We start from the raw sequence: 22905 nt of genomic DNA, 5'->3' as shown, positions 1-22905 counted from the left end.
CCAGGAGGATAAAAAAGGGAAAGTGGGGAAAAAAACATGAAGATGATTTATCATTACAATGGTAACATTTCCCAAACAATAACATTTATTATTAATATTAGGTAAATTTGAATAAGAAAACAATGATTTATTCAACATATGTGTGCAATTTAGAGATGCCTTTCAGTACAACATAAATGCAAATAACAAACCTGATCCTGCAACTCAATAAGTTTTCTCTCTTTTTCTTGAATACGTTCTTGAAGATCATGCATCTGTTTTATATGTTGGGCTCTTTCAACTTCAGAATGATCACACTCTCTTCTGCAGAAGAAAGCAATATAGCCAAATTTGTTCAAAAGGTTCAAACCTTAATTTCAATAATGGCAATAAATAGAACAGGGAAGCAATATATCAAGACACTGTTGTTGAAATCATAATAGTATATATGGAAATTTTTTTCTTGTTCAAGTAAACGCCCATAGTCAACCGAGTGTTGAGGTTGAACCAAAAAAAAAATGATATACTTGAAGAGGAAAGGACTAAAGGCATAAAACACACACATACATGCACGCTTACAACTTGAAGAAAAAGGGTTATGCATGCAAATTCATACCTGAAGGGTGCTAGTTCTTTATTTTGTTCTCTAAGAAGGTCCTCTTTAGCCCAGGCCTGCCCAGTCAACCCAATCAATATTAGTAATTTCAGAGTTTATCAAAATAGGTCATTCGTCAGCATAGAGAATATATCAAAAGTAAGCAAGCACTCAACAAACCGCTTTATTGTCCAATTTGATTGCATCCAGCTCCCTATCTTTCTCTTCCATCTTCCTTTCCAACTCATGTACAGCCTGCTCCCTTTCGCGGAGTTGCTCCTGCCCAAATAAAGCCACATTTAGAAGCATGACATTGACTGGCCATTAAAAGCATATTTAGGGAATTTGGTCTCAGAGATCAAAGCCTGTATCAGCATGTAATTTCAAAAGAACATATGATTTCTTTTAGCTTAAAAGAATCCCCGTAATAATTCACACGAAAAACCAGTCACGCCAGCTTTATTTTCGGTCACGCCAGCTTTATTTTGTAGTCACATTGACGTATGATGACATTAATTGCTTGATGTTACTTTCTATAACTACTTAACAATAACAATTTCAATCAAGTTGCACTCCTATGGCAGACCTATTATAATCTAAATCCAATTATAAAGTCATACTTGAAGCTTTGCAGTGGCAATAGCATGCTCTTTGATCCGAGCATCAAAGGTGGTTTGCAATTCCACCATCTCAGATCTTGAAATTAGCTGGGCTTTAATTTCAATCTCTATCCGTTGCAACTCTTCTCTTTGTCTAGCAAGATTATGAAGTCTCTGTGGTAAAAGTTCATCATTTAAGCCACCATCCACTGTGATTGAACAGTAGCTGACATCAAGTGGCTCTCTGCCCTGCTGCACCTTGACAAAACAGCAAATCATCTTCATTTTCAATAATTCATAGACATTACAAGATATTTCTGATATCAGATTCCTTACCTCATATATAGTTCTCTCATCCAATTGCCCTAAGTGTTTGTTAGGCAACAACTTTTTCTTTTAACTTTTTAAATTATTTGCTTATGTACAGATTTTTAAGATTCAATCTTTAACCAACTTTCAGCGAAAAGCTACATCCAAATGCACTAGTCTTCTTCCATTTGGTCCTTCCTACTCTCAACCTTGTTCCTCAAGTTGTCCAAACAGTCACCTTGTGCCCTTTTTGTGGTGCCATTTTAATATTTAACTGTAATTTACACCCCCCCCCCCCCCCAAACACACAACAAACGCGCGCACACACACATAGATAAACCCTGAGAAACTCTATAAACATAATTCAGTTCACACGAAAATTTTCCATCTACAAAATATGGAGTAACAAGATTGGACATTTACTTACTCGTAAAACTGCCACTTTTAACATACTAAATTCCCTTGTTAATTAGTTTTCTTTAAAAATAATTCTATAAGGCTAGATATTCTATCAGATATCTAATTAAGGAAACTAAATGAATTCTAAAACAGGGTTCTCCATTATTTCCTTCACAAACAGTATCCAAGAGAAACATACATATTTAAGAACACAAGAAACGTCATACATTCATTCAACAGATTAAAGTTTCTTAACAGAATGAAATTTTGACAAACAACTAAACATAGCCAATATATAATCCATTTATCATTTTTCTAATCAAACTCACTGGGCAAGTTTACAAATATCCTCATACTCAACAGCTTTAAGCACTCTACCAACATAAGCACCCTTCTCTATCTGCACCTTGGCGCAAAACTTCTCCGTATCAACCCCCAACAACTTGGCAATCGCGCCACGATACGCCCCATTCACAATCTTCACGAGTCCCCCAATTTGCGGAATCACAGTCTCGAGCTCCAACTGATCAACTCTCAACACATGCTTACTCTCAAGCATCTCAATTTCCCCAACATACTTATCAATCACTTTCTTCACAACCCCTTTTTGCTTATAGTAACCCTTCTCTGCCAAAGCTTTGCTCATAACCTTAACAACAATTCCCTCACACAACCAATAGTCCTTCCTATTAATCCTCTCCTTCTTCATCTCCTCCTCCCTCATCATCTCCCCCAAAACCGACTTATTATTATTATTATTCGTAGTCTTCGCCACACTGGCTTTGCTATCGGTTTCCATTTCATCAAAAACCAATTTCGAACCCTCTCCCCTCTCTTTCGGCTTCAAATTCGACGATGCGAGCTTCAAACCGATCTTGACACCAGCTTCGGGTTTCAATTCCCTAACAGGTTCAGCCTCGAGAGGCTTCGGAGGCTCGGTGAATAACTCCGCGGCTTTCTCGATCTGTTTCTGAATCTCTCTCTCTTGCTTCTCTTCCTCAGCCAAATCGGCCTTGATTCGCTTATTTTTCAATCTCTCTTTGAACAAAGTCTCCGAATCTCTATCTATATACGTAATGAACCAACCTTTAGGGGTTTCCTCGACCTTACACTTGCCGGTTCGACCGAGATACTTGACGAACTCAGTGAGCGTGGCCCACTCGGTCGAGTTCATGTGGACGTGGTGGCGATCGTTGATGTACTCGTTGTAAACGACGGTGGCGGCGATGCGACTGAACCGGTGGCTACGCTTCATGTGGTCCAAGAAAGTGCTTTCGAATTCTTCGGAGTATCCTTCGACGATTCGGGTCGGGTTTTGGCCGAAGACCTCCATCTGACGCTGGTGGCTCTCGCTCATACAGTGGCACTTGAAACCGTTCTCGTCGCGACATTGCTTCTGGCACATCTGGCAGTACCATCGGAGCTTCTGGAGCCCTTTCGCTTTGATCCGATTCGCGATCGCTTTTGGGGTTAGGAACTCGTTCTTCCCCATTGAGATTTGTAGCTGTGTTGTACTGTGATGGATTTGATTTCTTTGCCTTCAATGGCGGAATCGAAAATCAACGAAGAAACCCTAAAATCCTAATCCAATTTCCCCAAATCTGGTTCCAAGAGAAAAAATAAAAAATAAAAAAAAGGGTAAATTCCACAAACAACCCTGAGGTTTGTGATAATACCAACTAAATCCCAAACATTTTAAAACCTACAAATTTCGTCCTAAAAGACAATTTTGTCCCTGAACTTAAAAAAAAAAACCCACCCAAAAAACCAGCAAAAATCTCAGCCAAACAATACAAAATCAACACAACCCCAACTGTCAACCTCGTGATATGGTGTGCCACGATCCACAACGGCGCTGTAAAGAGGATGAGAGAGTCCTCCGTTGAAGGCAAGATCTAGATCGAAGCACCACCACCACCGTGTGGGTTCCGATTTAAGAGAGAAGGGGCGAGAGTCCGTTGACGGCGCTGATGGGGTCAATCTTGCGGTGGGAATCGGGAAGACCTTGCGTGGTGGTGCTGTTGATGCCGGTGATCAAGTCATGGGCTCTTCGCTGTGACTAAGGTTCCGTTAGAGAGAGTTCTGAGATGGAGAATTCAGAGAAGAAAGGGGAAGAAGAAAGAGACAAAAGATAGAGGAAGAAGAGAATAAAAAAAAAAGTAACAGCGTTTTTTTTTTTTTTTAAGATTAGGGACAAAATTGGGCGAAAATGGGTAATTACCCATCAAAATCGAACTATTTAGTTAATAGGGTCCGTTTGGAAACATATTGGCAAACTAGCAACTCGAGCCTCAGAGGCTCGATTTTGGGTCCCTAAATCGAGTTTCTAAGGCTCGATTTTCATGCATTGTTCCTCTCTGATGTGACGCTTTGTCCAGGTGGCGTCCACATGAAAATCGAGTCTCTAAGACTCGATTTCCACCGAAAAATAAAATATTAATCACCCAAAATGCAGAAACAGCGGAAAGAAAATGCAGAAAGAAAGAAAAAAAGAAAGAAGAAGAAGAAAGAAGAAGAAGAAGGATGGGCACAAATACACAGGCCGCGCTGCGACCAGGTCGCCGCGCGACAGATCCAGGCCGCGCGCGACCCAGTCGCGCGCCCGACCCAGGTCGCCGCGCGCGACCCAGGTCGCCTCGCGCGAACCCAGGTCGCCGCGGCGGCGCGAACCCAGGTCCGGCGCGCGCGACCCAGGTCGGCGCGCGCGACCCAGGTCGCCGCGCGCGACCCAGGTCGCCGCGCGCGACCCAGGTCGCCGCGCTCGCCGCGCGCGCGCGACCCAGGTCGCCGCGCGCGACCAGGTCGCCGCGCGACAGATCCAGGCCGCGCGCGACCCAGGTCGCCGCGCGCGACCCAGGTCGCCTCGCCGCGCGACTGTTTCTGGGTTTTTTTTTTTTTTTCTTTCTTCTCTGATGAACGCGTTGTGGTTTTCTGGCTTTCTTCTCTGTTTCTGGGTTTTCTTTTCCTCTGGTTTTCTTCTCTGTTTCTGGGCTTTCTTTTCCTGCTGCCCTTTAGTTTTTTTTTTTTTTTTCGTTTTAAATGTAAATCGAGTCTTAGAGACTCGATTTCCATGTAGATGCCACCTGGACAAAGCACCACAACGGAGAGGAACGACGCATGAAAATCGAGCCTTAGAAACTCGATTTAGGGGCCCAAAATCGAGCCTCTGAGGCTCGAGTTGCTAGTTTGCCAATATGTTTCCAAACGGACCCTATTAACTAAATAGTTCGATTTTGATGGGTAATTACCCATTTTCGCCACAAAATTGTGTTTTAGGGCGAAATTGGTAGGTTTTAAAATGTTTTTGATTTAGTTGGTATTATCACAAATCTCAAAGGTAGTTTGTGAAATTTATCCAAAAAAATAAAAAGAAAGAAAGTAAAAATGTAACTGACCATCTACCTTTCATTTTTTTTTTTTTTTTTTTTTCATTTCAGTCTTTTAATTTTCAATCTTGTCATTTCAATTCTCTAATTTTTAATTGTTGTCAATTTAATACTAGGTTAATAACGGATAATTATTATTCGGTGATCCTGGAGCACAATAATTTCTTGAGCTCTAGGTTTATATTTAGGAATTTCTTACTAAGTTAAAAAAAAAAAAAAAAAGTAAGTCTCATTAATTAAATTCATGTTAAGAGACGATAAATTTTTATCCCAAAAAAATAGAGATGGTAATTGCTTTTGTTCCTGCTACGATTCTTTTACCTATTCTTCAGCAAATTCAAAACCATTTAATTATGACACAAATATAACAACTTCTTCATAGAGTTTTTTTCTTCACTATATCATAGAGAGGGGGAACTAAATTCCGTTGCTGTTGGTAATGTACATGGTACCGAAAGAATGAATGCACCAGCTCACTTTTCAGCATTTAAGCTGATCTGCATTAGCTTTTCAGAAGCTCTCACATCAAATACAATAAGACTAAAGGTGCAAAAAGTTCACAATTGTTAATTTGACTAATTGTTATTGGCAGAGAAAAAAAATGATGTGAAGGATCTTGATAAAACCAGTAATAATACTTCAATTCAACTAATGTGAAAAAGTGAAAATTGTTTATTGGGGATATTATTAATTTTACTGTACAGAACTTACAATTTGATGTCACCAATTATTAAAAAATAATTTAAACATATTCATTTGGTGGTTGAAGCCCATTGCTGACATTTATTGTCACGTCAGTTTTTGTAAGCTTATTTTGTAAAATTGGTAGTATCTTTTAACACTTTTCAATTGTTGTGTATCTGGGATTACTCTATCAAATAATTTTCACAAAGAGAAGTGTACTCTGTACATGGTTTCTTGATTTGTCACCTGTGGTTGGTATGTTTTGGTTTTAATTTACGGAGATGAGAAGAAACTTTGAAACTGAATTTTAAACGGGTTGAGTTCACTTAACATTGAACATTTAAAATTCTATTTAATAAAATTTAAGCAGTGCTAAGCACTTTTATACTAAATTATATTTTTTTAAATGGAAATTTAGATAATATTTTAAGAGAAAAAGAAACACTTTTAATACAAAAACCTTTTTTTTTTTTTTTTTTTGTGTAAAGAAAATTAATATGAAGTATTTTGTAATTTAAATAAGTAATCAAGTATAGTACATATAATTAAGGTATAACAATAAAAAACTAAGGGGTTTAAAAATGTGAATCCAATACACAAAAGGGTTTAGACATTAAGCACTTCTTTACTGTCTCTATAAACTATGGACAAGACTTAGGTACAATATTTAAGTGCTATTCCTTAGGTTCCTCTCTAAAAATTCTGTTATGTGGAATTTTTCTCATGAGATGAAAGTCTATTTTTTAGCTAAGTAGTCATATGATTGAATCTTAAGAGGGGAACCTAAGAAATAACATCTAAGGTACTATACCTAAATTTTGTCCATAAACTATTGCCAAGATTACTGAGGAATTTTGCACTGCTATATCAAATTTGAAAACTTTACTAGACTTGATGGAGTCCAAACATCCCTACTCTTTGTGATGAATATCACCCAAAATCTCGTAATGGTACTTCTTACCGATTTATTGGTGAATATTTAAAATAAATTTTACAAAAGTTGTTTATTGGTTGATACAATTATTGATTATTAGAAGCTTTTTCTTCCTCTCTAATTTGTAAGGGCACCTTTTGCAAATTCAACTATTCAAGCATTTTAGAAGTACTGAAAATATATTTTGTCATATGAAAGTTGTGAAATTCACAAAATTATGTTTATAGAAATATTATTATCTTTTTTTTTTAATTATTATAAAAATAAAATTTAATACAGAAGATTGTTGACAAATTTGAGTGGTTCTCTTTCAACCATATGGTTTCAAAATATTGAATAATTATACTTTAGGTTAACTTTTTATATCATATTATATGGTCTAATTTACTAATTAATAAAAACCCCGCATATTGCACTGGAGTCATGCACATAACATATATGTAAAAATAAATAAATAAATAAACAAATAAGGAGTGGCACAGGTAAAAAAAAAAAAAAAAAGCAATAAAATTCAAATCCTTGAACAATAATTTTTATATTTCTTGGAAATAACATATAAAAAAAAATATTAGGTGTCTAAAGACAAATATTTATAAATTTTAAAATAAAAAATTTTCATGCAATGTATATCTAAAAGCTCAAGTGTAGTATTTATTGTTAGTAAGCTCCTGTTGACTGTTGAGCCACGTTGGCCTAGCATTTTGGTCTATTCAGTCCAATTCCGTCCACTTTGCTCTTATTCAGTCCTTTTTGGTTCACTTTGGTTCTATTCGGTCAATTTCGGTCCTTTTCAATCTATTTTGGTCCTATTACGTCTACTTGTCTACTTTGGTCTATTCTGTTCTGTTCGGTCCATTTCGGTCTAATTAGGTCCATTTTGGTCCGAATCAGTCCACAATGGTCCTATTTGGTCCACATTGCTCCTATTTAGCCCATTCGGTCCACATTGGTTCTATTCGGTCTACTTTGGTCCTTTTCGGTCCACTTTGGTCCTTTACGAACAGCACATGCAAAGCACAAAGTTTGTGATGTGAGAGAGAGAGAGAGAGAGAGAGAGAGATAAAGATTGTTTGTGCAATACTATCTCCCAAGCCTTATTGTGAGAGAGATTTACTTTTTGGATATCCCTTGCTACTACAACAGAATTGGTCTCCTTTAGCTCTCGGATATGCTTATTTCTTAACATTCACAACACATTGACAACAAAAATTGCATTAAGCAGAAAGTTATGCGCTTCCTATGGGGATATCTTGAACAGTTTAGTCACATTTAAAGGAAAGCTCATCATTGATAAAATTTCAAATTGCCCATTTCATGAAATTTAATTGGTCAGACCACATAATTTGAGCTATAATATGTTTTTAAGTGTTTCATTTTCAACGTTGCCTAAGGGATAACTATCATCCTCAATAAAAAAAAATCTTTACTTTGATCATATCTTCGGTTGAAAGGGAATTCTAGGCTATTTTTCAAATAAATAGTTTGAATATCTAATGAATCTTTGAGCTCTAAATTTGATTCCAATCTACTTTTGTAAGAGAAGATGCAAAGCTGTATCAAGGAGATTGGCAAATATACACCATTGATTCACCACTCACATTACATGTTTAAATATAAGGTCCCTTAATTGGTTGTTGAGGAAGATGAATTCTCACTTCCTCCGTTGCTGAGGTATTGTCAAAAGTTTCAAAAACCTTTAATCTATCCCACCTAAAGGAGTTTTGTATTTTGTATTGATCTTATCAGACACCCGATTTGTTTGACAGTGTAAAGCTGGATTAGGTTTTGGTTTAAATCAAGAATTGTGAGGATCCATGGATCTTCCCACACATCCAAATGAATTGCAATCTTGAAGTAGATTTAGAATATAGACACTTGCATTGGCAATGTACCTTGCTGTAAAAACTAAAGTAGATGAAGGCAAAAAATAAAAAAGTTTGTCATCTATAAGTGAAAACGCTTTGCCCCAAATTTGTAATTGACAAACAAGATTACGCCAAAAGCATGATTGTGCAACATACTTCAACCACTTCTTGAGTGTTGAGAGGAAAAGACTTCGGCACATGTACTGGGATGGCTAGAGTAGCAGCCCAAAGCGGGTAAATGCAGAGAAAACGAAAAACTGTAAATGACCAGATCCGTCTTGCTTACGAATCTGTGCCTTCATCACGTCTGGAAGCCAACTTTCCGAGAAAATCTCCAGCACCAGCCTCTGAGATATCTTGTTTGCTTCCCTGCATACCAAACAAATTGCTTCCCTGCATGGCCTGATACATTCCCCCTGGTCTCAGACCCATCTGCCCTTGGAAGAATTGCTGTTGCTGTTGCTGTTGTTGTTGCTGTTGCTGTTGCTGTTGCTGGAGGTAGTGTTGTTGTTGTTGCTGTTGCTGGAGGTAGTGTTGTTGTTGTTGTTGCTGTTGCTGTTGCTGGAGGTAGTGTGATTGTTGTTGCTGCTGACGCTGATGCTGATGCTGATCATTCAACTGGAAAGGCAACTTTGGGGTGAAAAGACCTGGTTGCTGCTGAGACATTGTTGCCTGGGGATGCTGCATGAAAAGCCCTTGTTGCCCTGTGGATTGAGAGGGCATCTGCAAATATTTTAAAATGATAAGCACAAAAAAAAAAAAAAAAAATACTTATCCAATGGTATGTTTTGGAAGGGGATGTATGATTTACCTGAGAAGGCACTGGTGGCTGTGGATGGGAATCAGCGATTTTAGCTAGATATGTTAAGTTATCCTGAAGTCGGGCTTGATACCTAAATCATTTAAAATGTCAGATGATGGTTAGACAGGTTCACAATGCATAGCTATGCTGAAGATGATGATACCAGGAACATAAGCCAACATATATTATCCTAAAAAAAATAAAGATTGAAGCAACTTAGTTTTGACTTGAGATTCAAACAAAACAAACAAATCATGCACCTTTAAACACTATTCTGATCCTGAATCTCCTGATAATTTTGCATACAACTTAAATTGAGATGTATTAAATGCTATATAATTTCTAGACGTCCATTGATATTAATACTATGAATACTAATGGTGAAGTTGATAGGAACTTAAGACATCATATATTCTATGTCTCTGTTTAGATGCTGAAGCACTGACCAAGTAGGAAACACAAAAGATGGTGAAACTTGTGCAAATACAAGAAGATATATTGCACTCAAATTTCAATATTTCCATGAGTTACCATGCAAATATTGTAACTACAGAGATTTGTGTTGATATAGACAGCTCTAGACAAAAATAGGCTTAAAACCCAACAAAACCGTATCTTAGTAACCTTGAATACAGAAGTTCTTTTGACCATGCAACTAAATTTATGGCCACATTGAATAGGTCATTAGTTGCCAAACTTGGGTCTCTTGCCCTTGTACTTGCAGCACCTTTGACTGAAAAGAAAATGGTCTTTGTTCAACAATTGAACTGTCTCATCCTACTTTCATATCTAGTGTTTTTTTTTTTTTTTTGATAAGTTACTTTCATATCTAGTGTTAAATTAGTGGTACATCTAATGTCGAACAAATGCAGTCATTCCTTTATATATATATTTGAAATGCATTCATTCACCCTTTCTCATCCCACCACTTATCCATTTTAACAACTAGGTTCAACCTTCATTTTATGGCCATGCAGTTTCATGATCGTAAAACAGTATTTAAAGTAATAGCAAATTTTTTTATCCATGCATAAGCTATACAAGAGTTAGCCTTAAGCATCTTTTGTCCCTGAATATTTACTACTCCCTTGTTATTTCTAGCTTTCTTGAACTGCATGCAATACAATTTCTTATACTAAAACATTTCATTTTAGGACCTCTCTTTATAGTTTTGAGTGAGCACTTACATCAGCAATGAATTTGTAAGCTGAAAACAACAACATTAGTATATCAAAGTACACCAAAAAATCTCCGACCTGTTCAACCATAAGAAATGGGAGTAAAAAGAAAGTTCAATAGTCAAGTCTTATATAAGAAGAATCCTGCTTGTTTCTCCAGTAGTAGTTCAAACATCTGATAAGCTAGTTGAGTCCATTTCATCTGAAACCCGCACATAACATAATTATAGAGCCCATCAAGTATGAGAAAATTTATTCCTTGGTTAAATTTTTTTGATTAGTGGCCAAACAATTCTCTATGATTGTTCTCATACTTTGGTCTTTTCCCAAATAATTTTGCTCCTCATTGAAGATTCATAAGTAAGTTATGACGTGTATTGGCCAAGTTTACATATTCAAGTTGTTATGAATGTGAGTGACATATGTATGCTAGTACTAACAATATCAAAATTTTCTGGAGAAGGGAGCTCTGGCTTAAGCTTGTTTCAAACTTTAAATGATAAGAAGGTAATATATCCAAATATGCATGTTCTTATTTGGTTTTTCGGTCTTTAGTAGGTGTGTTTTTCAAACTTTAAAGAAATCTAATGGTTTAAGACTCAACAAATACACAGTAACTGAGGTGCAGAAGTGAGATGCTGCTGCTTCCAAACAGTACATGATAGATCTTCTTTTCCTTAACCCCAAATGAGTGTATGGAAAGTCAAAAAAGTTATGGGACACAATTTGACCAACCAAAAGGAAAAAAGAGAGAAAAAAAGAGCCTATGCTTATTAAGGAATTCAAATTTAGCCTGAAACAATCAGCTCACAATAAAAATTTGAAAACAATATGGAAGCTACCATTAAGTGGAATATTGGAAAGAAGCAAAAGAAAAACATCCTAGTTAGTTTAACACTTACTGGGCACACTCGGCAAATTTTCCCACATTTTGATTTTCCATTATTGCCAGAATCAAGTCTCTATTCTCGTCCAGGTACTGCACCAAGCATAAGAGATCAAAATCTATAAATGAGTGAGTAAAAGGGAGTTCCTTGTTCAATGTAAGGCAGAGTGAAAATTTCTACTAAGATATCATGCCATCAAAGAATTTTTAAGTTGCAACAAATTGAACTTGCACCAAAACATTTCTGTCCAGACTTCTTTATGATCCAATTCTAAATGATATGAGAAAACTTAGAAAATTTGAACTTGTTATAGACAAAACCATTAATCAGATACCAGCAATAAGGAAAGAAACAGGGAGGGCAGTCTTCAAAACATGCTAACATATGAAAATCCACCACTAATGGAGTAATAAGAAGGAAGTGCTAGTTACATCTATGCTATACCCTAAAATGACTGGTTAAGTTACAATTGGGGTTTCTTGTAATCATTTATGTAACCATTAGTCCTGTTCAACCTAGTAAATGCCGAATGTGGGACTCAACACATGCTCACACAACACACACTTATCAAATCAACCAAATAATTTAAGGAATCACAATCTCCCTACTTAAATTCTTGACATCATCGTCAGGTCCCACATTGTGTTGTAGTACCCTTGAGCCACATGGTGTTACCAAGTCAGCTCTGATATTATTTGTAATGAGATGATGAAGTGTTATCCATATTTGTTCTATACCCCAAAATGACAAGTCAAATTGCAGTTGGGGAATCACTTATATACCTCACTTCGGCCTAGTAAGATGTAAGACTCAACACACATGTATCCAATCCAATCCACTCCACATAATTTGGGGTATTACATGTGGATACCGCATTTGATTGAAAATTCATGCATATAAAAACATTAACAGGAAGTATATAAGTACATATGTTATATGCAAGCCCACTTGAAAAATCAGATTGAGACACAAATTGCTATATGATGAATGCCTAAACACCTGCATTTCTTGGCAAAAATTGCTGCTTTTAGTGTGATTAACTAAGCCACCCATCAGAATATATATTAAGGAGCTTGCAGTTCCCAATTTGGAGAAAATTAACATTAAGCTTAGTTTTGTTACTTGTGCTCGGATGCAATACCCACCCACCCACCCAAACAAGCTTATAGTGTCACTTTCTGTGCGCCTACAATATGGACCAGAAAACCACAACCATATGGTCCTAGATCAATTAAATACAGACCACATCACAAGTTACCTTTCTCATCAAAGTTATGCAATTGAATAAAAGGACATGGTCCAGGGCGCTGTATGTGAGACAAGACAGCGTCCAAAACCTCTAGGAAAGAAGTGGATTTTATACAATCAATATATCAAACAGCTCAGGATCATTTTCATGGTTCTTGCATTAACACCTCAACACCCCCAATAAAAAAAAAAAATAAAAAAAAAGAGATCACCTTTAAAAAAAAAATTAATACCCATCAAGAAAAATCAATATGACTTATAAGATTTCAACACATAGCTAACTGGGTTCTGACACAATTTGTATCATATTGCATATCTTACATACATGCACACATATAACACATACATAAAGAAAAAAAAAAGGGTACCTTCTGAATCTGCTCAGTGGTGATATTAGTATTTGCAGGAATTGAAGGTGCACCATTATTCAACATATCTGGTGATTGCTGCTGCATTTCTGTCCTCTATAATCTTTGACTACCCAAAAAAAACAAAAAAACCAACCCTAGACCTTGTTTACTTCAATGGGACCCTCACGCACACCCAGAGCCCACAGGTAAAACTGTTTGTATTGTGGTATTAGTACCATATAGCATATACTACTACATAGTCGCCGTACTCTACTATTATTTCATCTATTAAAACTCTCCTGACAGGCAGTGACAATAACAATAGTGAATATACCCATAAAACAGTGTTGCCAAGGCAATATTTATTACTACGTTTCTCAAAAAAAAAGGCAATATTTACTACTTCCAAGACAAGTAGACAAACACACCCTCCCTTTGAAGACACGGTGTCGTTTTAGTGACTATATGCTAGACGCCAAGCCGCTAAATCCGATCTGATCCAACTCAACCCGTCGGGTTGGGTTATAAATTTTTTTATATAGCGGGTCGGGTTGTGTTGGGTTTGGGTCATAAAATTACAAACCTGACCCGACCCACCTATATTTTAATATATGTTTAAAATATATTATATATTTAATAAATTTTTTTAAGAAACAAGCTATAGAGCACTTCCTCGGTTCCTACTATCATATATAATATAAAATCCTATTAATTCTTTTAATATGTATTTAAATATATTATATAATTAAAAAAATTTAAAAATTTTAGATATATTTTGTTTATAACTGAGTTAGGAACTCGTGTATATTTTGTTTATAAATAAATTAGGATACTAGTTCATTTATATTTTGTTGATTAACTCAGTTGGATACTTTTTTTTTTTTTTTGAGAATCACAGTTGGATACTTAAACATATTTTGTTTACAACTAAGTTGAAATATTAGTTTATATATTAATATATATTTTGTTTATTAATTCAGGTGACAAGTGTGATATATTTTTTCTGCTCAATTTAATAATAATAGTAATAAAAAAATTGTCCAACCTAAGGTTAAACCCGACCCTTGAATTGGGTTGGGTTGGGTTAAATTTTTTTGACCCACCATGATAGGTTGGGTCAAAAAATCCTCCGAGCTATTCACAACCCTACTATATAGAATGTACTGTACTATATAAGACTAAAAACTTGTTGTGCTGTCGTTTTGGTTGGTACGACTTTACGAGTGCTATTACCCATTTTATAACTATCAGGTCAGAAACTCAGAGAGAGAGAGAGAGAGAAAAACGAAAAAGAAAAAATGGGTTTTGTTCTTCGAGTGAGATTGGCATCGTTCTTCACAGGAGCTGCAGTGGCGTCGTTTCTGGGGCTTTACATTCTTCACAATGATTACAAGGTTGCCCATGACTCCATTTCCCAACAGGTATAAGCAAAACCCCGAAAGATCAAAACTTTTTTGATATTTGTTGGTGAGTATCGTTGAATTTTGCTTGTATGAATGAAATTTTCGATTTCTGAATGTGGGTTTTCAAAATTTTTACTCATTTTGTAGTATTTCACAAAACCCATTTCGTGGATTACGGGAATTCTAACATTTGGGAAGAATAGAAATATATATCAAGAAGTGAAGCTAGAAACTAGGTTGATAATTAGTTGATTGATAAATCATGAATTTGCAAATAATAGGAGACTATGCTTGATGCTTAGCAAGTTTTTATATGTAAAAAGTTGTATGAATGTGTGGATAAATGGTATGCTTTATTTTGAAGCAAGCTAGATAGACTGGATAATTGGGGTTTTGGAGGAGAATGATTGTTGAGAGTTTGAGATAACAAACATTTTGGCTTCCTTCCAGATAGGCTTTGTTAGTTTATTTGTGGGCTTTTTGCCTTTTTGTGAAACTAGAAGTATATGGGAGAAGTTGTGTGTATTTCATGTTTGTTTAATTTGGTAGAAGTATTGGAGGTGGTGAATGTTTGCTTGTCATGGTTCAGTAAAGGCGAATATGTGATGTGGATTCTGATAACTGCGTAAAATTCTTACCATTTTGGTTTGATCTTCGTGTTTATGAGTTCTAATGAGCTGTACAGTGAGTTGCTTTTGTTTGGTTGAGTTTGGGGTTTAGAATTCCTTTAGGTGTTTATGGCATTGGTTTGTGGTGTACACTGCACAATTAACCAATGGAATAGGATTGGGATCTTCCTCTGGTGCATGATAAAACACCATTTTGGATTGAATAGTATGGATTTGAAAAATTATGGATTTTTAATTGGTGGATTCCATGTGCACCCGGTGGATTTTGAACTTATGTCCTCACCTTACACCTTGCTCTTATTGGGGAACGAGGTGCAATTTGAGTTAGAGTTCATTGGCTTGGAAAAGTAGGGATTTGGGGCAATTAAAACCAAGCCATGTCGGTAGTAGTAAATGAGTACACTAAGAGGCTCACTAAAACTGAGAGATGCAATGAGATTTAACTGGTATTGTTAAGCCATGTTCCCGATGTGTTTTCAACCCTATACCTATATTCATCCTTGGACTATAGAAGTGCTTACTTTTTATTAAAAAATTTCATGTACTCCACCTGAACTACCTGTGTTTCCAGGTTGTGTAAAGCCATTAGAAAGCATTTCCAAATTCAAATTTGGTGCTAATGTGATTAGGCAATGCATGACTGTGCTTTTAATAAGATGTGACTGAAATGATTCATCAAAGCATGCCAGTGCCTATGACACGAAACCATTTAATGCATATATGGAGACATGCATGTATGCAGCAATGTAACCTGTAAGAATCCAATTACTTCTGGAAAAACAAAACAGGAGTAGATTACTGAAAGAGGCTCTGCGATATAATGACAAACTGCCAAAAATTATTAGTCTTCATATGAAACTGTATTGGATGTCCTTTTTTTTTTGGTTTATAATGATTTTGAGTAAGATTGTATTTGGAGTAAAAAATGAAAAAAAAAATTTGTGCATTAGATAGGTTCATTTTGCATCTTTTGTCACGGCCTAAAGCATGTGGTACAAAGAGGGATTGTTTCCATTTTAGGTCAGTAAGGTCTCCTGTATTTTCAGGCTATATGAACCATACTGAAAATTATTTAGGAGCTGTTTGGTAGAGGTGTTTGAGTATTGTTGTTCAAAATGATGTGAAAATTGTGGTTTAAAAATTGTTATGAAAACACGTATTTAAAGTACTTATAATGCAAAAAATGTGTTTGGTACTATATTTCTAATAATGCCTTTTCAAAAATGAAAAAAATATAATTGTGTGTTTGGTATGTGCATATATTTTTAAGAAAAAGTAAGTACTTTTCTGACATGAATAGTAAAATAACTATTTATTTATTCCACTCAAAGACAAGACAGCAGCTCCTCCCTCTCTCTCCTTCCTTTCTCTGCTTCCTCTTCGTCTAGCTCATCCCATCTCCCTCTCTGATCTTCCAAAAACAATCCAAACTACAACGCAACCCACAATTATATACCACATATCAAATTAACACAACCTACAAGGCCAAAACACAGCAGCAGCAAAACAAGAGAAATTTCAACCATAGCCCCACACACACACACACACACACACACACACACACACACACACACAAAATCAATGACCCATGTTAGATCAGAGACCCAAAGAAATTTCAACCATAGCCCCAAAATTTATGCTTCCTTGTCCAATGCTTAAGGATCTTGGCTAGCAGTGGCATGGTTGTGGTCATTGCCAGTGACCCTTATTCGACAGTTTTGCATGAAGGCGAAGCCCAGGACTGTTGAGAGAGAGGGAGCCGATTGAAGAGAAAAGAGAGAGAGGGGTCTGAGTGAAGAGAGAGAAAGAGATATGAGTATGAGTTTGTGAGAGAGAGACGTTTGCGTTAAAGTCAAAATCAAGTCAGTTTGTGGGTCCCACACTTTTCTAAATATTTACAAAAATGCCAGTGAACAATGTTACTTGAAAACTAAAAATTGGTATGGATGAGTTCTCTAAATACAGTGTTTAAACACCCTAAATTGAGAAATGTGACTAAACACTCCAAAATAAACACTCTTACCGAACATGTTTTTTTTTTTGGCTCCACAATTTTCGGTGTTTAAACACTGAAAACTGTTGTTTGGAATCGCTTACCAAACAGGCCCTTAGGCATTTCAATGGGTGGCCTGAATAAAAATGACCTTTGTTCTTTTGTCTTTTGCTTTTCTCTGAGAAAACATAGCAGTAAGGTCTCTTGTATTTTTTTTTGGCTATATGAACTATACTGAAATTTATTTTAGGCATTTCATTGGGTGGCCTGAATAAAAATGGCCTTTGTTCTCGTCTTTTGCTCCTCTGAGAACATATTTGTATGATCCTTAATTATGACTCTCTCTCTCTCTTCAGGTGAAAGGCCTCACTGAGTCACTGGATAGACGGATTTCAGCATTGGAAAAGTTGAAAGAAAATGAAACTTCACAAAGCGTGGAAGCAACAGAATAGGTGTATTGAGGCCCGCTTTTGCAGTTTGATGTTATGGCTCCCAGCATTATTTTTCTTAGTATGCAAATGGTTGCAGAGTAGTTAACATCCCGCCACCCCCTTTTTCTCCTCTCCCTCTCTTGAGGAATAATTACTTGTCTTTTGGCATACTCGATCTAATTAAAAACTTGAGTTCTTGTGTTTGTATTGGATGAAAACTTCTGCTGAATTTGAATCGCGATGTTCATGGCATTCAAATTGTGTTTGTTGTAGCTTTTGTTCTCAGCAGCTATCTGCAAGAAGTGATGCACCATCTCCATTAGTTATTTTATTTGTGGTTGAGGAGTTGTTTAATGATAACGAAATTGCACTATAAAGTTAACTGCAGCATCTGAATGAGCAAGACATCCCTGAGAATGGCAATGTATAAATAAGATGTAGAAATATTCAGCAGCCTGATTTTATGAATCCTTGCAAATAATCTGTAAATATCTAGAGTTTAATCATGTAGTGATGTCAAATGCTTCTTTAAAAAAAGTGTGGCTTCCTTAATGCCATTTGATGCACAGTTTTGGGTGCAGATGATGTATCCACTTGGGGGCTAATTGCGCTCAGTTCTTCTAAAGACAATTTTTGTCACAACTTGTTAAAGCAGTGTCTATGAGTGGTTAACAATTGCTTTGACATGAACATAATTTATTTTCTAATGCTCACATTCCATCACTTTATCAAGTTGTGGCAAAAGTTGTCTCCCTACACTATTGTGGTATCAAATTGCACACCTTTTGGTTATAAAGTGGTAGTATCTGGATTGCGTACACCTCCATTCTAGATTATGGGGAAATTAAGCTGGAAATGTATTGAATGACAAACCTTATCTTTGCATTATTTGACGGGGTATGCTATTAACATGTATCTCTTGGGTTAGAAGCATAGTCACGTAGGAAATGACCCTAAAAGCTGATGGCGAATTTGTTCATGCTTAAGGGAGGGTACACCTCAATATCTTATAACCCTTGAAAGCTAATGGTGAATTTGTTTGTGAAGATTTCTAGTGAAAATGATAGAATATGTGAATGATGGAATCTTAAACCTTCAACTTTATATATAGGAAGTCACCATACAAATCCATGGAAAATTTCAGGAGCAAAGGCCTGAGTGCATGATGCGTGTCAAAGCTATCTTTCTATTCTAAGAAGCTCAGATTCGCGTGCGCTGCAGAAAGGCACAATTTATTAGTGAATTCACTGTTTTTTTAATATTATAATTTTCTTCACATAAAAAGCAACGTGAAAGCTGTAGAAGATTTTGTATCAAACTCCATTCTAAACCCTTGAACTCTGTCTATCATGTATGGTTCTTTCATGCTTATCGTTCATCTTGATAAGGAATGCTACTACATCTCTCATGGAGGGTCTTCTCTCTGCCATTTGTTCAGTGCACTCAAGCGCCAAGTCTAACAGCTTCAATGCCTTCTGTTGTTCATCTCCATCCCAGTAACTGATTTCCTCATCAAGGAAGCAAATGCACTCATCATTTTCCTGCAGGTTCTTCCTTGTCCAGGAGACAATATCTAGGCCTTCTTCAAAGCAAGGGTCCACTGGCAATTTTCGGCAAAGAAGCTCTAGTAGAATGACTCCATAGCTATATACATCACATTTCTCTGTCAACCGAGTGGAGTATGCATTCTCTAAAATGTAAATGAAAAGCACAAAGGCAAAGAAGACAGAATGTTAGCTTCTATTATCAATGTATCAATGTTGACAATAAAATGTAAGTCGTTATACTGATTTGTGACCAACCTGGTGCCATGTAGCCTAAGGTTCCTACAATTACAGACCTTGTGGTTGTGGAGCTTGAATCAGAATCATTAACCAATTTTGCCATCCCAAAATCTCCGATCTTTGGTTCCAATTCAGAATCCATTAGAATGTTATCTGATTTGATATCTCTATGGATAATTTGTACCACACAATCATGGTGAAGGTAGGAAAGACCTTGTGCAATACCAAAAGCAATTTGATATCTAGTGTCCCAGTCTAAAGCCAAGCAGGGTTCACTCTGGTGTAGTACATCAGAAAGGGTTCCTCCTGGCATGTACTTGGTGACAATGTAGCCATATCCATCTTTGATGCAATACCCTGCCATTCTTACCACATTCCGGTGCCTAATTAAGCTTAATGTCCTCAGTTCATGTCTAAAGCTTGACTTGGACAAGTCCACCCTCTTGACTGCCCAGTGCTTTCTGGAGTTTGCAGATTCTGTGCGGTAAACAGTCCCATGTTTGCCTCTCCCAATCACATATTTGTCACTCAAGCCTTCTGTGGCACGCATAATGTCTTCAAATTTTAGATCATCAGGTAAATCTTCGGTCATTGATCGACAATGATGAAGAAGAGATTGATCAGGAGTAAGTTTCTTCCCAAGGCCTCTAACCATTAATATGTAAATTAGAGCACAGAGTAGTGTCACTGAGATTACAACACCAATAATCACACCAGCCAACACTTGCCCCCTTTTATGAATATTTCTAGCTTCAACACAATATTTCTCTTCAATACCAAGCAAGCAAAGTCCTGTGTTTCCAAGGAAAGATCCTGGATATGAAGCCACCAATTTTAACCAAGTAGAAGGGAGTTTTCCTGAGATATTATTGAATGATATGTTCACAAATGTAAGGGAGATCATGTTGTTTAGTTCAGTTGGTATCTCACCAGAGAAACTGTTACCTGATAGGTCAAGAATTTGTAACTTGTCTAGATTGCCAAGACATGCTGGGATACTACCAGAGAGCCTATTGTTGCTTAAATTGAGAACTGAACTGAAATGATGAAGTTTAGCCAAACTGCAAGGAATAGTGCCTTCTAGCATGTTGCTTCCAAGTTGCAATTCAAACAGACTATGTAGGGAAGAGAAAGTGTCAGGAATAGCTCCACTGAATTTGTTCTCTTCAAGGTGAAGGTTTTGCAGTTTTGTAAGAGAGGTGATCTCCAACGGAATGCTTCCTGAAAGATAATTCTTGCTCAGGTCCAGTTTGATCAATCTTTTACAATGTCCCAACTCAGAAGGGATACTTCCAGCTAGTCCATTGGAAGAAAGTCTCAAGATTTGAAGATCCTCGAGTTTACTGAGCTCTGGAGGTATGGTGCCAGATAGACCATTTTCTGAAAGATCAAGCATTGTTAAATTGCTCCAATAACCTAATACTGGAGGTATTGTTCCTACGAGCAAGTTATTTCGAACTTCTAAGAAAGATATTCCAGAGTTCTTACTCAAATCAGCTTGTATATTTCCTTGTAAAAGATTGTTTCTAAGAATCACCCTCCTAAGAGATGAACATTTTTCAATGCCAATTGGAAAACTTCCATTAAACTGGTTGTTTCCCAGTGCCAAAACCGAAAGACGATTGCCAGTACATATACTAGAAGGGATTGGTCCAAATAGATTGTTCCCAGTTAAATCCAATTTAATTAGACCAGGAGAGTTGTTCTTCCCAAGCTTGGATGGCACCTGTCCAACGAGACTATTATGAGCTAAGGACAGGAATGTGAGCTTTTTCAAATGGATAATTCCAGATGGGATTCTACCAGTCAAGCTATTGTTATACAGAGCCAACTCCACAAGACTACTCATTCTACCAATCTGTAGTGGAATATGGCCTTCAATATGATTATTGAACAGAAGGAGGACCTCAAGATTCTCAAGGTTGCAAATTTCCTGAGGAATTGTTCCTCTGATTAAGTTATTTTGAAGCCTAAGTTCAACAAGTGAAGAACAGTTTCCAAGCTGAGGAGGTAATGAGCCATCAAGCATGTTATCAAAGAGAAACAGATTGTTCAAATCTTTTAAGTTTCCAATTGAAGGAGGAATCTGACCCACCAGCTTATTATCAGAGAGAGCAATAGTTTTTAGCCATTGGCATTGAGCAATTCTTTCAGATAAAGTTCCATTTAGCTTGTTGCTTGCAAGAACAAGCTCTTGCAATCTTTCAAGACCCCACAAAGTCTCTGGTATTTCCCCTTCAATATTGTTTTCATTAAGATGGAGAACTTCAAGTTGCAAAAGACCCTTGAAGATCTCTGGTGGAATGACACCTCCAAACTTGTTATTGGATGCCATAAACATAGTGAGGTTGTGACAGTTGCTCAAAGTATGAGGTAAAGATCCAGAAAATGCATTTTCATGAATCCAAAGATTAGATATTGCACATAAAGGTGAAAAATCTGGTAAAGATCCAGTAAAGTTGTTTGTGTTCAAATAAAGATGCTTCAGTTTTGGTAGATAGAACAGTTCACTTGGAGGCTCTCCATTCAAATAATTATTGTACAATCCAATATATTCAAGGTTGATGCAGAGGCTTACCTCAGGAGGAATATTACCAGAGAGAGAATTATAGCCCAAATCAAGCTGTAAAAGTCTCTTTGATTGGAAAATCTCAGGAGGGATTGGTCCTTGGAAGCCATTGTCATTGAGAAGAATAGTATTCAGTTGGCCACAGTTTCCAAGCAACTGAGGGATGCCACCAGTAAAATTGTTGCCATTGAGGTCAAGAGAGAGCAAATTTTTATGAAGGCAGAGATAGGAAATGGAATGGTTTAAGACACCAGAAAGTCCAAAGCCTGAGAGGTTTAAGGCCTTGACTTGAAAGCCATTGTTGTGGTAGCAATAAACTCCTGGCCATTTGCAAGGTGAAGAAGGTGAATGGGACTTGTTCCATGGCAAGAGATTCTGAGAATGTTTGGGAAGGCTATCACGGAATTCGAGAAGGTATATGGTTGATGGAGCTAATGAGACGGACAAAGCTAACATGAACCTAAGAGAGAATAGAACATGGTATGAAAAGATCAACATGGTACAATTTCTAAACATAGTGGATGAAAAAAACGAACATGGTAATTCTGTAGATGAGCTAATGAATTTTCTTCTCATGGAGTTTGGTTGCTACTCCTTGTATTTGCTATTTGTGGGTACTGAATGAAGTCTTTAAAGTGTTGCTAATGCTAAATGTTTTCCTTCTTTGTTTTTCTTTTCCGAGAGGAATATTTGATGTGTTTCCACAACTTTTAAGAAAGTGTGGGATGCTTTATGCGAGTGAGAGTGGGTGGAAAATGACAGCAGCTTTAAGAAACATGCACAACATATTAGGTTGGTCGTATTCTGTGGCACTCAAATCAGAACATTGAGTACATTGCCAAAAAAGGATATCAGAATATTGAGTGTGTCACACTTGGATT

General features: G+C 36.7%; 4 protein-coding genes across 7 annotated transcripts; 1 reads left to right on the top strand and 3 right to left on the bottom strand.

Annotated features, from left to right (window-relative positions):
- Positions 1-284: 284 nt before the first annotated feature.
- LOC115959924 (KIN17-like protein) lies at positions 285-4028 on the bottom strand. Of its 4 annotated transcripts, XM_031078595.1 has the most exons (4): positions 2211-4028; positions 755-853; positions 596-651; positions 285-303 (listed from the first exon to the last, which is right to left on the bottom strand). In XM_031078595.1, the coding sequence occupies exons 1-3, from the start codon at positions 3371-3373 to the stop codon at positions 606-608; spliced, it is 1308 nt and encodes a 435-aa protein (XP_030934455.1). In that variant the 5' UTR covers positions 3374-4028; the 3' UTR covers positions 285-303; positions 596-605. The 4 variants fall into 4 exon arrangements, with proteins under 4 accessions (XP_030934455.1, XP_030934454.1, XP_030934456.1 ...); XM_031078594.1 differs by lacking the exon at positions 285-303 and having other exon boundaries at positions 602-853; XM_031078596.1 differs by lacking the exons at positions 285-303; positions 596-651; positions 755-853 and adding an exon at positions 1261-1431.
- A 4785-nt stretch (positions 4029-8813) lies between these two features.
- LOC115960646 (GRF1-interacting factor 2-like) lies at positions 8814-13519 on the bottom strand. The gene is made up of 4 exons (XM_031079589.1): positions 13234-13519; positions 11633-11709; positions 9562-9643; positions 8814-9473 (listed from the first exon to the last, which is right to left on the bottom strand). Exons 1-4 carry the CDS (start codon positions 13318-13320, stop codon positions 9033-9035), a joined length of 687 nt encoding a protein of 228 aa, XP_030935449.1. The 5' UTR covers positions 13321-13519; the 3' UTR covers positions 8814-9032.
- An 896-nt stretch (positions 13520-14415) lies between these two features.
- On the top strand, positions 14416-18039 carry LOC115959250. The gene is made up of 2 exons (XM_031077589.1): positions 14416-14636; positions 17597-18039. Exons 1-2 carry the CDS (start codon positions 14514-14516, stop codon positions 17690-17692), a joined length of 219 nt encoding a protein of 72 aa, XP_030933449.1. The 5' UTR covers positions 14416-14513; the 3' UTR covers positions 17693-18039.
- Positions 18040-18841: 802 nt separating this feature from the next.
- Positions 18842-22702, bottom strand: LOC115960934 (probable leucine-rich repeat receptor-like protein kinase At5g63930). The gene is made up of 2 exons (XM_031079970.1): positions 19474-22702; positions 18842-19361 (listed from the first exon to the last, which is right to left on the bottom strand). The coding sequence occupies exons 1-2, from the start codon at positions 22598-22600 to the stop codon at positions 18997-18999; spliced, it is 3492 nt and encodes a 1163-aa protein (XP_030935830.1). The 5' UTR covers positions 22601-22702; the 3' UTR covers positions 18842-18996.
- Between the last annotated feature and the right edge of the window lie 203 nt (positions 22703-22905).

Source organism: Quercus lobata, chromosome 9, assembly GCF_001633185.2.
Source record: "Quercus lobata isolate SW786 chromosome 9, ValleyOak3.0 Primary Assembly, whole genome shotgun sequence".
NCBI classification, from domain to species: Eukaryota; Viridiplantae; Streptophyta; class Magnoliopsida; order Fagales; family Fagaceae; genus Quercus; species Quercus lobata.
The sequence above is the reverse complement of the archived record's forward strand: the minus strand, read 5'-3'. Positions and strand labels throughout refer to the sequence as shown.